The sequence below is a fragment of the Hoplias malabaricus genome, chromosome 7 (genome assembly GCF_029633855.1).
Source record: "Hoplias malabaricus isolate fHopMal1 chromosome 7, fHopMal1.hap1, whole genome shotgun sequence".
In the NCBI taxonomy this organism is placed as follows: Eukaryota; Metazoa; Chordata; class Actinopteri; order Characiformes; family Erythrinidae; genus Hoplias; species Hoplias malabaricus.
In genome coordinates this window covers 1,626,703-1,642,338 of record NC_089806.1, presented here as the reverse complement: position 1 = coordinate 1,642,338, position 15,636 = coordinate 1,626,703, and the positions used below count along the sequence as shown (strand labels likewise).

General features: G+C 43.6%; 2 protein-coding genes across 2 annotated transcripts; one reads left to right on the top strand and one right to left on the bottom strand.

Moving 5' to 3' along the window:
• Positions 1-6: 6 nt before the first annotated feature.
• cgrrf1 (cell growth regulator with ring finger domain 1) lies at positions 7-4,904 on the top strand. The gene is made up of 6 exons (XM_066676272.1): positions 7-140; positions 1,501-1,685; positions 1,857-2,034; positions 2,237-2,384; positions 3,175-3,282; positions 3,539-4,904. The coding sequence occupies exons 1-6, from the start codon at positions 37-39 to the stop codon at positions 3,884-3,886; spliced, it is 1,071 nt and encodes a 356-aa protein (XP_066532369.1). The 5' UTR covers positions 7-36; the 3' UTR covers positions 3,887-4,904.
• A 1,534-nt stretch (positions 4,905-6,438) lies between these two features.
• Positions 6,439-15,491, bottom strand: psmc6 (proteasome 26S subunit, ATPase 6). Its single transcript, XM_066676261.1, has 14 exons — positions 15,290-15,491; positions 14,602-14,681; positions 13,795-13,834; positions 13,228-13,280; positions 12,707-12,774; positions 11,924-12,038; positions 11,524-11,611; positions 10,406-10,467; positions 10,193-10,316; positions 9,080-9,141; positions 8,071-8,191; positions 7,615-7,695; positions 7,153-7,224; positions 6,439-6,881 (listed from the first exon to the last, which is right to left on the bottom strand). The coding sequence occupies exons 1-14, from the start codon at positions 15,372-15,374 to the stop codon at positions 6,763-6,765; spliced, it is 1,170 nt and encodes a 389-aa protein (XP_066532358.1). The 5' UTR covers positions 15,375-15,491; the 3' UTR covers positions 6,439-6,762.
• Between the last annotated feature and the right edge of the window lie 145 nt (positions 15,492-15,636).

The window sequence follows — 15,636 nt, the reverse complement described above, 5'->3', positions numbered from 1 at the left end:
ACGGCCTCTCAGAGGCGGGCGCCTTCCGAGGAGGCGATGGCCGCCGAGCTCTTGGTGAAACTGTACGAGTACTCGCCCGTATTTTACATCAGCGTCATCTCCGTCTGCTTCATCATCACCGCCGCCGCAGTGCTGGGCTGGTAGGACTTTTATTATACAAACACCGCCGTAACGAACACAACGGTGCTGGGCTGGTAGGACCCTTATTATACAAACACCACCGTAACGAACACAACGGTGCTGGGCTGGTAGGACTTTTATTATACAAACACCACCGTAACGAACACAACGGTGCTGGGCTGGTAGGACCCTTATTATACAAACACCGCCGTAACGAACACAACGGTGCTGGGCTGGTAGGACCCTTATTATACAAACACCGCCGTAACGAACACAACGGTGCTGGGCTGGTAGGACTTTTATTATACAAACACCACGGTAATAAACTACAGGGGTGCTGGGCTGATAGGACCCTTATTATACAAACACCACCGTAACGAACACAACAGTGCTGGGCTGGTAGGACTTTTATTATACAAACACCACCGTAACGAACACAACGGTGCTGGGCTGGTAGGACTTTTATTATACAAACACCACCGTAACGAACACAACGGTCCTGGGCTGGTAGGACTCTTATTATACAAACACCACCGTAACGAACACAACGGTCCTGGGCTGGTAGGACTCTTATTATACAAACACCGCCGTAACGAACACAACGGTGCTGGGCTGGAAGGACATTTATTATAAAAACACTACGGTAATAAAATACAGGAGTGCTGGGCTGATAGGACTCTTATTATACAAACACCACCGTAACGAACACAACGGTGCTGGGCTGATAGGACTCTTATTATACAAACACCACGGTAATAAACTACAGGGGTGTTGGGCTGATAGGACTCTTATTATACAAACACCCCCGTAACGAACACAACAGTGCTGGGCTGGTAGGACTCTTATTATACAAACACCACCGTGGTAAAGTACTGAGGTACTCAGCTGATCGGACTCTTATTATAAAAATACAAACACTAATGCTTTGCTGGTAGGACTTTATAGTAATGATCAACATTAAATATAAAAGCTACTGAACAGGTCAGATATAATAGTTACTTAATTTTACTAAAACAATACTCAATAGATTAATAAAATGAATTCAATAAAATAATAAATAAAGACAAATACAAAAGTATAAATAAACATGATCATATATAAATATAAATATAAATATAAATAAATATAAATAAACATGATCATATAAACCTCACCATATACTTTTTGTCTTTTGCAATAATAATGGAAAATAATAAATAACTACAGTGGTGGCCAACTGTTAATATTATTAAATTAAAAAAAGAATAAATATTTATATAAAATATAATGATAATATATACTGCTTTATTCAGATGATATGATTATTACATATGTAAAAAATGTGAAAAAAGTTAAATACTGCACTGCACTGTAGACAGTGATTTGTGTGTGTGTGTCCAGGTTCGGATTTGATGTACCAGTGATTCTGCGCAGTTCTGATGAATCCGAGTCTTTCAGCCCCATCCCGGAGAAGAGGATGGTGCAGGTGCCCAACCCCTTCTCCCTGGAGCTGGGCACCACAGGGGGCACCCCGGGGGACACCACAGGGGGCACCATGACATGCACCATTACAGGCACAGTGACGGGTAAAACACACTGGGCACAGGGGGCAGGGTGACTGTAATTCATCACCCCCATGTTTCACAGCATGGAGAGCAGAATTAGCCCTGTTCACATTTCACTGGGGTTACTGCAGAACTGATAATGTGTTTACTGATGTGTGTGTGTGTGTGTGTGTGTGTGTGTGTGTGTTTAAGGTGGAGTGACCCTGAAGCCGTACTGTCTGGAGGAGTGTGTTCTGACTTGTTTCTGGGGATGTGGAGTTCAGGCTCTGCAGGTCGCTCTACAGAAACATCAGTACGAGGGGAGACTGTCGACGACTCGGCTTTTCCAGGAGGCGCTAGACTTTGACTACATCCACTGTGCCACCTTTCAGTATCCTCCCAGGATTAAAGGGACAGTCCCAGGGGAGAAATCACTGTTATTAAGGCTGACCTTACTCAGCTGAGTTAACATTAAAGGTGCAGTCTGTGTTTGTAGATGTAAACACGTGTGTGATTAAAGCTCCTCTACAGCAGTTGTGATGGTAAATGAGACACAGCGCCCCCTGCAGTTTGTCCTTAACCTGTGACGTCAGCGTACGGAAGGAGGAGAGGGAGGAGTGTGTGACGCAGATCCCAGAGGAGCTGGGAGTGAGAGATTTCGGGTTCCTGCCGAGAGATCGCTACCCCCTGGTGGCCGTGTTAACTCTGGCTGATGCTGAGCTCACAGACTCTTATAATATAGTGAGACTTTTATATTTAAAACACAACCTTGACATCTGTGAACAGGATTAAAGGTGCAGTCAGCGTTTTTATCACCAAAAATTAGCAGTTAGTTAGTGTTAATGAAAGTCATTATCTTTTCTACAGTGTTGACTATAAAGTGAAACTGCTCTGTCTTCCCTGAATGAACCAGTCAGTGTTTCATAGAGAAGGTCTCCCACAGGGGGGCAGCCATGTTTTAAATCGGGTTTAATACAGGATCTCTGACTCATCCAGGCCACTAGGGGTCAGTGTTACAACTGATTCATTATGAGACAAAAATGGCTGATTGCACCTTTAATATGGATAAACATCATGTCCAGAGTCTCTCTGTCTTTCTCTTTCCCACTCTTTCTCCCTCTGTTCTCTCTGTCTCACTCTCTCTCTGTCTCTCTCTGTTCTCTCTCTCTCTCTCTTTCTATTCTCTCTGTCTCTCTGTTCTCTCTCTGTCTCACTCTCTCTCTGTCTCTCTCTTTCTCTCTCTCTCTCTCTGTCTCACTCTCTCTCTTTCTCACTCTGTTCTCGCTCTCTCTCTCTGTTCTCTCTCTGTCTCTCTCTCTTTCTCTGTTCTCGCTCTCTCTCTCTCTGTTCTCACTCTCTCTCTCTCTGTTCTCTCGCTCTCTGTTCTCTCTATCTGACCTCTCTGTCTCTGTCTCTCTGTTCTCTCTGTCTCTCCCTCTCTCTCTCTCTCTGTCTCTCTCTCTCTGTTCTCTCTCTCTCTCTGTCTCTCTCTCTCTGTTCTCTCTCTCTCTCTCTCTCTCTCTCTCTGTAGGTGTCCAGTGTGATGGTGCTCCATGTCCCTGATGAGAAGTACACTCTCTCTGGGAGGGTTCTGTTTCAGTTCTTGCTGACGGCTCAGGGTCAGGTTTATCATTTAAAGGTGAGATCAGTGTATCTGTGTTTGATCTCTGTCCTCTCCGTGTCCCTGCTGTGAACTCCTCAGACCCTATTTACCCGGGTGTTAGTGTCTGCTGCAGTATGGAGTCCACCACTAGAGGGAGATGTCTGTGTTGCCCTGCTGTGGTCATTTAGCCCCAGCACAGCACTGTCTTTTAAAACATTTTAAAATGTCTTGCTACTTGTATGTTGTTTTAAAATGGACTGCACCTTTAATGTTGTTTACATTTCCCTCACAGCCTCTCTACATGTCCACGGACAACAGTGACCAGTCTGGACCAGAACCCAGCCCCTCTGCCCAGGAACAGGAAGAGGAGGGGCCTAATGAAGAGGGGGCAGGGCACGATGAGGACAGGGAAGGAATAGAAGATGAAGAGGCGGAGCCAGGAGTGGAGGGAAAGGACTGTGTGGTGTGTCAGAACGCCCCCGTGAACCGAGTGCTGCTGCCGTGCCGACACACCTGCCTGTGTGACGCGTGTGTTACGAGGTTTCAGCACTGCCCCATGTGCAGGGCTTTTATTATAGAGTCTTTCGCTCTGGCCAATCACACGCAGCCTGGCGGTGAGGAGGAGGAGGAGGAGGAGTGAGATTAGTGACCTGTGAAATTAATATCAGTGTTAGGATTAAAGTAACTCTAGGTAAGATTTGGTGTCTTTGTGCCTCTGCTCATCCCTACAGCAGCAGAGTGTTATCCACTTTTACAGCACTCTCCTGGGGGGCATTTCCTACTCTCCTTTAAAAGTTACATAGTGCAGTTTCTGCAGTGCTGAGCCTGGGATAGCAGAGACAAGCTCTATCGTCACTATTACAGCTCATTGGAGCATCACAATGATTTTGAAGCTGTAATTTGAAGGTAAAATACTACCTAGTGTTGCTTTAAAGGGACAATACAGTGCTTTCTGATTGGATCCCTATCTGCTGGATTTAGGCTTTAATCACAGTGATATTTACTTTAGAAGTCGATGGGCAGGTGCTCTGAAACATTACAGGCATGCTTCAGTATTTTCCCCTCTGATCTCTATCAGCCGTAAGGGTCAGTTGTTGAAGGAGAAATGGTCAGTGTAAGGAGCTGAGGGCTACTCAGTGAGAGTCAGCCTCCAGGATAGGGGGCGCTGTAACCAGATCATTAGTGTTACCTCACCTGGCAGTGGTTTTAATCTTGTGGCTGATTTGTATAGATCATTATAGTTTCTTTAGATAAAGGCAGCTGTGCAGTAACTCTGGAGTTTACCCTCGAAGGTAGTTCAGAAAATGTTCTGTAAAAAGAGTTTTATTTCTCTTATTTATTTGTGGTGATGAGAGATGTGTGTGTGTGTGTTTGTGAGAATGTCTTTTTTTTCTAGGATGTAAAAATCACTTCTTGAAACTGGATTGTAAACTCACTCACTCACATTTAGCAGTTTGACAGTTCTCCAGAAGGGGGTGCCAAATAGAACTGTGTCCCTCTAATTGCAGGCCAAGTAAATTTAAAATCATGTTCAAACCAGAGTTGATTAGCGGAGCATTCAACAAGAAATAACTCTATGTTCGGTTTGGTTTAATACCTTTAAACTGATGTGATAAAATGAAACATATCAAACTAATAAACATTCTGCAATAAAAGTCCTGAGCTCTGAATTCTGAATGGTATCCTACTTCATTTATAACAAGACAAGTTTTCTTCAAAGAGCCAATGTCCTACATTATATTCTTTATATATTTTTTCTCCATGTTTTAATGGGTCAGTTTAGCATAAACACCTAGTGTAGAGAAAGTAGAGGGTTTCGGAGCGGAGGGTCACTGGTTCGATTCCCACAACTGGGGCCGGGGCGAGTGAAGGAAAGGCACTGTCTCCTCCCTCAACGTCCACAGCTGCGGGGCCCTTGAACCCCTATCTGGTCCCTGGGGTCTGGGCTGGGGGCTGCCCATTGCTCTGGGTGTGAGGTCACTTCCCCCAGTGCACTTGGGTTAACTGTGGAAATGTTTTATTTTATGGTGACAAATACAAGTTTACTTTCATATTAATACATATTCCACAAGATTATTATCATCAGATTTAAGCTGATTTTACCACTGTGCCTTTAAGACATATGTAAATTGCTCTGTCCTGATTGGATAAGCCTCATTCAGAAAGCAGTATGGGCTGAAACACCCTGCAGCTGCGTTCCAAAGCCTAGGCTGTGGCCGCTATGTCACAGAAGGCTGTTCCAATGTGAAGGATCCTTTGTGTACAGCCGAGACATGCAGCCTACGTTTGGCGCCATTTGAAGGATGCAACAGACTTATCCTTCAGTTACCCACAATTCTGTGCACGGCCCATTGGAGAAAGTAAATAAGACACTGCGCCAAAAAAAAAAAAAATAAAATAAAAAAAATTAAAAAAGACCTTCAGAGTACATTTACCTTTTAAAGTGTAAAATTCATTCATTCATTATCTGTAACCCTTATCCAATTCAGGGTCGCGGGGGGTCCAGAGCCTACCTGGAATCATTGGGCACAAGGCGGGAATACACCCTGGAGAGGGCGCCACTCCTTCACAGGGCTTAAAGGGTAAAATAATTAAGTAAATTATTTTTCTCTATTCCATATTTAATCAAAAAGCTACTGGCACATCACAGTACCACAGAAAACATTTGGTATTATTTTATTTTTAATCCCAGTTGAAATGTAAAGGGTTAAAGATGCACTTTCAGTGATTAAGGTTGGAGTATGAGTATTAATAATTTTTTAAGTAGTATTGACCTGCAGGATAATATTAATGAGAAAATACAACTTATTTTAACTGTGACGTTAGTGCTTCAAGGCAGATAAGACCTTTCCGGTGACATCACGGCACAGCCTCCTTAGACCATTCAATTTGTGTGACCAGGTTACTAAGGAGTCTTCAGGGGAGTCCTACCTCAGCTGCAGCCTAGGCTTTGGAACACAGCTTTTATAACTTCAGTGTAAATGGGACAGGGCTAAACCACTGCAGGTAGAATTCATTCATTATATGTAGCCACTTATCCGGTGGGTCCAGAGCCTACCCGGAATCATTGGGTGCAAGGCAGGAACACACCCTGGAGGGGGCTGCAGGTCGAATTGGTCCATTCAAAATATTTATTTATTTAAAAAAAAAAAAGTGTCCTGTAACAACGTTAATATGAAACGAATAAAAAAGAAAAACAAAACCTCCGTTCAGTATCAAACTTTAATGCGGTGATGAGGCAGGAACAACACTACTGTCCATGACACAGACAGATGTAGTTTATCGTATCAGTTTAGTCTTAAAGTCGATGTTTTGGACCACAGAACATTTCCCTACAGCGGAGATGGTCACACTGTTCTGACAATAATAATAATTACAATAATCAGAGGGAGCTGTTTATAATAACAATAAAAAAGAAAAACCTATATGTAACTCAAAAGGAGAAAAGTATGGCATGGGCTCCATAACACAAGTAAAACCTCCCCCTCCTGTGATCTAAGAGTACTATTTCATATTTTACACAGGTTTATAATCCAGTTTCGACTCAAGCTTCTTAGAGTCAGCGACTTTCCGAACGGCCTTCATGAAATCCTCTTGAGTTACGTAGTCCCGGTCCGCACGGATCGCAAACATACCTGTGACACAAACATGACCACATCAAAAAAACTAACCATCAATATATTCAATAAAAGAAAAGTAAAAATATTAAATTCACATGTTCCTGCATCAAAAAAAGTACTAACACTAAAGCTTTATGAAAACAACAAATATTCCCACATCAAAATATGAAAGAGTTCATAGAATAGTGTTTAACATCTTTAGTTGAAAGATGTTAAGGTGTGTGTGTTTGAGTGAGTGAGAGAGTGAGAGGGAGTAAGAGAGAGAGACTGTGGGGGGGGTTCGTACCAGCCTCAGTGCAGACGTTCCTCAGATCAGCTCCGTTAAAACCGTCCGACAGTTTAACAATGGCTTCATAATCTGAGGAAACAGTGAAGGGTTAGTTTTCTGAACTGAGTCTCGAGAGAAGGAGCCGATCTGACACCTGCAGCTTCAACTGAACACTATCAGACGTCAGGTGAGGTCCAGCCCTCGCTCAAAAACAAATCTACTGGGTAAAAACAGCACAAACCTGCCTTATTATTATTATTATTATTTTTTTATTATTATTTTTTTTTTTTTACTTAAAACCAGCTGATGATTTTTTTCATGAATAAATTCTGTTTAAGACCATTCTGTTTAATTTTAGTTTGTAACTTAAATTAATTTTGACTAAAAAAAGACCCATAACCCTCACGAGTGAGTGCTGTACCTTTCTATTTTCTGAACATTTGAAGTGTAAAAGTGCAGTCAGTTTTTTTAGTGACTCACCTATGTCTCCGTGTTTGGTGATTGGTCCTGAGTGGATCTTCAGGATGTCCAGGCGAGCCTGCTCATTGGGCAACTCGATATCTGTAAATAAATAAATACATGACTGAATGAATGAAGGATTTCACTGAGGAATCTGAAGAACACTACAATTAAAATGATCATTATTTTCTGTAAAACAACACCAGTACTTTAGTCATGATTGTGATGTCATAGCTGATGTGCAATTGGCTGCGTCTAATTGGTCGTTTATATCCACATCCAGGTTAAGACAATGCTGAGGACAGTACGTTAGAAAGGGGCTCTGGATGTGGAAATAAAATGACTGTCTTGTATCAGCTTCACGGCCATAATCACAGTACCCCACAGGAACACAGTTCCACTGTTCCCCGCCCAACTCCAGTCTCCGTGAGACCAGTCACTGTGTGTGTTACACTGAGGAACTGATGAGGATCTTACGGATCTTCCGGTCCAGTCGTCCGGGTCTGAGCAGCGCTGGGTCTAAAGTGTCTGGACGGTTAGTGGCCATGATCATCTTCACCCTGTGGAGGGTGTCGAACCCGTCCATCTGGTTCAGCAGCTGCAGGACACACACACACACACACAGTCAGAGGTGCACCGTCCAGGGGTTCTGGTCTGATTCTGACCCTGTATCAATGAACTGACCACTTCACTGAGTCTGATTTAGGAGAAAACAACTCCATTAAATACACAACTACATCTCCACTCACCATTGGGAACAAGATATTTAAAATGTAGAAATGACTTTTTAATGCGTGAATATTAGATATTTACTGTGTGGAAATAAGACATTTAAATTAATAATGTGCAGGAACGCCTCAAAGACAGAATGAACTGAAGTTTGGGCACGTGGTATTTAATGCCTGTGAACAATTAATAACAACGTGTGGGAACAACTTAATGCAAGAAAATGAGATACTGATTTTGTGGGAACTAAATATTTAATATTTCAGTTGATGAGAACTGAATATTTAACGTGAGGTAATGCAGAGGAACGAGATATTTCATTTAGAACCAGTTAATGCACAAGAATGAGATATTTATTACATGGGAATGAGATAAGTGTTGTGTGTGAATGCCTCTCTGAGAATGAGATATTTAACCTGTTTTAATATGAAGGAATTAAGACGTTCCCAGGCTGTAGTTACATAGTGACGTCAGCAGCAGTACAAACCAGATTTTCTTCATTTTCCTTTTCTTTTTAATTGTATCCTTTCAGATTTCGTCTGTTTTCTCCCTTTCTTTTTTCACATTTCATTAAAAGTAAAATGATTTATTTTGTATTTCCTTACTTTCCTTTTCAAACCCTTTACTTCCTCTCACTTGTTCTTTTTGTAGCTGTTTTCTAATCAGTCGACAGTGGCATGGAGCTCAGAATAAAAACCACTTCTCTCACCATCTGTCATTCTCATCACACACACACACACACACACACACGGGATCTCACCTCCATCAGCGTCCTCTGGATCTCTCTGTCAGCAGACGTCCCCTCAGAAAAACGACGACCACCTTAAAACACAGCAAATCAGAGTCAGTTCCATTTCAAGAAACTGAAATTCCTCGGTTTAGCATCTACAATAGACGTGATGTGTGTGTGTGTGTCTTTCTTCAGGGGGTGATGTACACTGCTGGTGCCAATATCCCTGTATAACACAAAGGATTTGGTGGACTGTGGAGATGTTAATTTTAGTTTTACTGAATCCCCAGAGCAGGTCAATATCCACACACACTCAGACACACAGCAGTAATAACCAAACACATCCTCCGCTGTGAAAGCAGTGCCTCCATGTCTCTAGTTTCAGTGACTGGAGACTGACCGTTATATAGCACTTTATTTTGAACTTGGCCTCAAAAACAAAGACATAGTTTCTCGCTAACAGACATCGCTGTATTTATCAGAGCGCCATCTGACACGTGTTTTATAACGTAACAGACTGTTTCTGAGGAAGGGTTGTTCAGATACAGCTGAGGTATTAATGTTTATTCAAGAGCAGCTACAGCTTTCTGGAAAACAGAATGGCTATAGGCCAAGTGCTTAGAGAATAACCTGCGAGTCAAAACAGAAGACGTCCGGATAATTCTGAAGGCACTAGACCCAAGAGTAGTGTAGAGCTTAGAACAGCAGGGCGTCTTAGGGAAATGAGTGGAATGTTGTCTGTATGGAGTATGTGCGCCATCTATCGGTCAAATCCGGTAATGCGCCTTTAATGTATCCCCTGTATTGCTCAATTCTCGAGATCCCAAGATAATTAAGATAAGGGAAAATTTTTTTTGATGTACCAAAAAGAAATAAAATAAAAAGTTTCCCTACATGTCTTTTCGTTCCCCTCCCCCACATGTCCCTTTGGGGGCACCGTAAGTTCTAAAATCTAGTTAGAGGAAAAACCCTAGAAACTGGAGAATGCCAAACGCAGCAGTGGCTGCTGTTGATGTCTGTTGTTCATCTACTCGACTACAGCACCGCTCTGTGGCTCCAGACAGTCCCTCGCACCACCGAGAGACTGTAATCGTCTCCTCAGACTCTCCTGCACTGAACTTATAACTAAAAGGTTTAAAGTACCGATGGCGTCGATCTCGTCCATGAAGATGATGCAGGGCTGGTGGTCCCGAGCGTAGTTAAACATCTCTCTGATCAGCCTCGCACTCTCCCCGATGTATTTATCCACAATGGAGCTGGACACAACCTGCGGAAACATTCATTAACCGTCTGATAAAATAATACCACAGGTCTACATTAAAACCACAAGAAGAAATCTCCAATCCTCTCGGTTACCTTCAGGAAGTTACAGTCCAGCTGACTGGCCACCGCTCGGGCCAGAAGGGTCTTCCCTGTTCCTGTTTAATGACAGAGAAACGTTACGTTGTACATTGTATCATACGCAGAGAGACACACCAAACGGGAGCAGGGGACCACTGTGGAGCCAACCCAGTCCTGACCCCTGCACCCTCCACTGAGCTTTTATCTAAAAGGAACAAGCTCAGGGCACAGCGGTGGTCACACTACACCTCTGCAGTTGGTGCTGTGCTGCGTGGGCCAAGGCCGGGCCAGGAGCCTTGTAGTGCAGTGAGAATAAAAAACACATTTAGAGACTAGGGTTTAGTAGATTTACTTCTGCTGCAGAGAAGAAGCTGATGTGTGTTCATCATATTCTCAGTTTGAAAGTCGAGCTTGGGCTTCCCCAAGCTCCTCCTCTCTAACCCAGCCTCGTGCTCCTGGCCGCCCCACATTTACACCCCACGTTATCAGGAGTACAAATATGTTTAAGGCGTTTGTGTGTAAAATATAATTGCGATTCAAGCTTCAAACATTCTCTGCTCTTTTGTGATTTGACGGTGACTGTGTGTTCAAATACGAAGTGTGTTCATGATCCCCAACATCGAGATCCCCATCTGTAACACACACTCACACTTCTGGACACAGCATTATCCTCAAAAACAGAACAAACCCATCACAGTCTTCTGCAGCTTTTTCCTGATGGAGAATAAGAAACACAGTGCCCAGTAAACTCTTCTCTCTACCACACAGTTGTAGTTTGCTCCTCTTTCATTCTGGATCTACAGCACCGCTACAAGAAGCCCCACCCCAACGCTTTTACATTTCTAGAGCTCCACCAGCTCACTGCAGAAGACTCCATTAAACTGACTGTGATTTCTCCTGTGAGAGGTTTTGCTGATGAAAGTCTTGTGTGAAAGCAGCTTTAGAGAAACTACTCCCTCAGTCTTTTAACAATGTAATAACAGCCACTGTGCTGTTCCTCTAAACTAGAGCAGATCTGTTTACAGGAGGAGCAGTCATGATTATGCCCTCATTTCTGGCCACAGTTTCCCTGTAGAGGAATGAATGGAATAGAATACATTGATGTGGACAGTGTTTAAAGGTTTGTCACTCACCCGGAGGACCGTAGAGCAGGCAGCCCTTCGGGGGGATGATGCCCACACGCTGGAAAAGCTCAGGATTGGTCAACGGCAGCTCAATCACCTGAAAGAGCACAAACAGAGAGGTGTTCACTCTCTCTTCTTCACCACAGCAGTGACACAGCTCTGTTTATCTCACTCTATCAGATATTCGTAAAGCAGGAAGAGACAGGAAACTGTACATATTTATACAGTCATCTTTGAGATCAGTCCAATGTCTGTCCATCTCCCTGTTCTCATTCTACAGGCTGAGAAACCAACAGGGACAGGGTGTTTGACCCAATTTTGAGTCATTTATTCCCCAAACCAGTCTCACAGAACAGGACGCTGTCAGATTCACTGGTGAACAGAGTGAAACCTCTGGAACAGATCTGACCTCTCTGAGCTCCCGGATCTGTTCGGACAGTCCTCCGATCTCTGAGTACGACACACTGCCCGGGTCCTCGTGAGACATGTTATACACCAGAGGGTCCACCTCTCGCGGCAAATACCTGCAAATAAACACAGCACAGCTCTTAGAGTGGGGAATTACCTTTACTCAGTGCCCCCTCTGCTGTGTAGACAGGAACACACGACACGCTACGGGAACACACGGCAGCTACACGCTACAGGAACACACGGCAGCTACACGCTACAGGAACACACGGCACGCTACAGGAACACACGGCACACTACAGGAACACACGGCACACTACAGGAACACTAATAAACTGTGTCATAGGGTGCTTTAGAAAATTCAGATAAATAAATGTAATAAACAGAAGTATATTTGTAAACTAATTTGACTTTAGGTACTGTGTTAATATCTAGAGTTAATTAGTACAGTGTGGTGGTAACTGAGTCCAGGTCTTCACACACTCCACACTCGGCCACCTGTGGGTCAGCTTCTGAACCAAGTTTTCCATTCCACCTTAAACAGTACAGCAGTTACATTATTCTAATCACCCTGTCCACCTTAAACAGTACAGCAGTTACAAGTTTAAAATCCCTCTCCACCTTAAACAGTGATGTGGTCACACTGAGGCTCCAGTAAAGCAGTGCAGACTGTGATTGGCTGATACTCTCTCTACAGTAAACTCTGTTTTGATGATGTTCTGGACTCGGGGTGTGATCTCCTGGAGCCCAGGGTGGGGTGTTTATATCTGGGTCAGATCCTCACCTCATGATGGTCAGTGTGGTCATGTCCAGAGCCACTCTGGTCCCAGGCTTCAGCTTCGTTTTGTCTAGCTGTGGGAGAGAAGTGTGTGTTAGGAGGGAGAGAGCAGTCAGCTGAAACACAGCAGGAAATAAACTCCAGAGCTCACCGTGCGGTGCTGAACACCATGAGACCCCCACACCACAGTGTTTCACTGGGAAACAACATGAATTTAATCTAGAGTTCATACAGGTATTGATCCTCCTGATTCAGTCGAAGCCCTTTCCTCTTTACACAGTTCACTTTTCGACTCTAAAGCCCTGTTGGGTTGGGGTTTAACACTCAGACGGTCCCAGGGTCAGTGAGTCTTTTACAGGACCTCCTGCACGGTGCTGGCCGTCTAGCACCACCCTGTGGGACAGTGTGGCTGCACTGAAAACTCTCCAACAACAAAATGGCAGAACCCCAAAATAGTGCACTACACAGTGAACAGTTTCAGAAAAGTGTGTGTCATTAAACTATGTCCTGATGGCGTTGGCTCTTACCTGTCTGCGGCAGCCCACCACGTAACGAGGGCCATTGGTGGCTTTAACAATAACTGCAAAGACAATGAATAAATAAATAAATAAAACTTTACAACCAACAACAAACAGAAACCACTCAGTGTCTGTCCGTCTATCTCTCAGTCAGTCAGTCTGTCCGTCTATCTCTCAGTCAGTCAGTCTGTCCGTCTATCTCTCAGTCAGACTGTCTGTCTGTCTCTCTGTCCGTCCATCCGTCTCTCTCTCTCAGTCTGTCTGTCCGTCTCTCTCTCTCAGTCTGTCTGTCCGTCCGTCTCTCTCTCTCAGTCTGTGTCTGTCCATCTCTCTCTCTCAGTCTGTGTCTGTCTGTCCGTCTCTCTCTCTCAGTCCGTCCGTCCGTCCCTCTCTCTCTCTGTGTCTGTCTGTCTGTCTCTCTCTCTCTCTCCGAGTCTGTCTGTCTGTCCGTCTCTCTCTCTCAGTCTGTCTGTCCGTCCGTCTCTCTCTCAGTCTGTCCGTCCGTCCGTCCGTCTGTCTGTCTGTCTGTGTCTGTCTGTCTCTCTCTGTCTGTCAGTCTCCAGGGGAATATCTTACACTTCTCCTCCGTCAGTTGTTTCAGCACCTCGCCAACAATCTACAACACACAACAACAGGAGGCTTTAATCAGGACAGACCACTACCAAGTAATAATAAAAAGACTGGTTCACATAAAAGTCCTGTGATAACATCAGTTACTTCAAATCATACAGAAATTATTAAGACTGTAAACCATTAATTATGACCTGCACAAGCACAGCAAATAAGAGTCCTGTACATAGTGTAAATTAATGTTAATGAGTCCTCTACATACTGTCAATAACTCAGATAAAGGTGCAGTATATAATGTGTAAGAATAAATACTTCAGATTAAATAGGACTAAATATCAACAGTAATAAGAGCTTAATATTAAATATGGAAAATTCTCTAAATTAAAAGTCCAGTGAATAATATTTATAAATAATAATGAACACATTTAACATAGGGTCCCTAGATAAAAGTCCTACAAATATATAATCATGTGATTAAAATAAAAGCATAGTCTTCTAAAGGCTGTAGACAAAGATTTCTGTAAGTAAAATGAGCTTCATAAACAACCTGTAAATTTAGGGGTGGATGGGGTGGGGGGTCTGCTGTTGAGCTCTATTCAGTGGGGAGTGCTTTTCTGTTACGATTTTAAAGATCCTTTGTTTTTCATGTGTTTTTTTAACTATATTATTTTTATGTTGTGAAATCCTTGTAGGGTGATTGTGGGCTGCACTGAGTAAAATCCCTCTTATTATTATAATGTTCAAATCCAGCAGTATGTTAGTACATAAGCCCAATAAAAGAATAAAAGTAAAAGTCGCAGGCTGTTTTCCTACCTGTCCAACACTCTGCAGAGCCTTCAGATCATTCTCAGATTTCTCATACTGTTTAGTGAGCTCTTTCAGCTGCTCTCTCACTGAAACACAGCACAAAACCAAACTTTCACTCAACATAAACAACACTCACCTCCACTACTGTCAGAAATGACCATTTTCATACTCTACATCTCACATTATTCTTCATTAGATCAGTTTAGGAGGCCTGTGAGGCACAGAATGTATGACTCTAGAGTGAGAAACCCCAAATACATCTTATATTGTATTTAAATTATATCTAATATTGAATATAAACGGTGTTTTTAACTGATCTGAGAGCTGTAATTGAGAATCTGACCCGTGTAAAACAGACATTAGTCGACTGTTTATTAGTTACACAAATTAACTGTAGTAATTTTTTTACCCACTCGTTTTCCAAAAAGCCCCGCCCTTCTGAGTTGTGATTGGAGGACTCCAGGAAGTTCAACCCATCATCCAATCACATCACAGGTCGTTGACAAATGTAAGCCAATCACAAGCCGGGCGAGGACGGGACTTGCCTGAAAACGGGTGCGTTTTGCTAAGCTAACGCTACACAGCGCTGCATGACAAAGCGCTTCAGTGCGGCCGCGGACTCCAGTCCAAACAAATCGGACCGAGTACGGCTTGGGTCACGGTACGGAGCAAAAACACCGCCTTTAGGACTCACACTCCTTCAGACGCCCGTCTATCTCTTTATGCTCCAGTAGTTTCTTCCTGTAGTCCTGAAGACCTTTCTCCCGACTGTCTGCCATCGTCCCGCTCAGACACTACCGCTGCCTCCAGCACTGCGGTTATACAGCGGCACAGCGCCCCCTGCCGACCCGAGGGAGCGGGGAGAACAGGGGAGGAGCGAGGGGACGGAGCGAATAAATGAGGAGCAGGAGGGAGGAGGGAGGGAGTGAGTGGAGAAGGGAACTAAAGGGAAAGAGGTGGTAAAAAGAGAACCAGGTAGGAATGGAGTGAGTGGAGGAGGGAAGAAATGAAGCAGGGAGGGAGTAAGTGAGTGGAGGAGGG

Excerpts from the sequence above, each read along its gene's own strand:
- cgrrf1 (XM_066676272.1), top strand. The coding sequence starts at position 37 with ATGGCCGCCGAGCTCTTGGTGAAACTGTACGAGTACTCGCCCGTATTT. Across the intron at positions 2,385-3,174 it reads TCACAGACTCTTATAATATA|GTGTCCAGTGTGATGGTGCT; the intron begins GTGAGACTTTTA and ends CTCTCTCTGTAG. Across the intron at positions 3,283-3,538 it reads GTCAGGTTTATCATTTAAAG|CCTCTCTACATGTCCACGGA; the intron begins GTGAGATCAGTG and ends TTTCCCTCACAG.
- psmc6 (XM_066676261.1), bottom strand. The coding sequence starts at position 15,374 with ATGGCAGACAGTCGGGAGAAAGGTCTTCAGGACTACAGGAAGAAACTA. Across the intron at positions 7,225-7,614 it reads CACCAAACACGGAGACATAG|ATTATGAAGCCATTGTTAAA; the intron begins GTGAGTCACTAA and ends CTGTTTCCTCAG. Across the intron at positions 6,882-7,152 it reads GAACGTCTGCACTGAGGCTG|GTATGTTTGCGATCCGTGCG; the intron begins GTACGAACCCCC and ends TTTGTGTCACAG.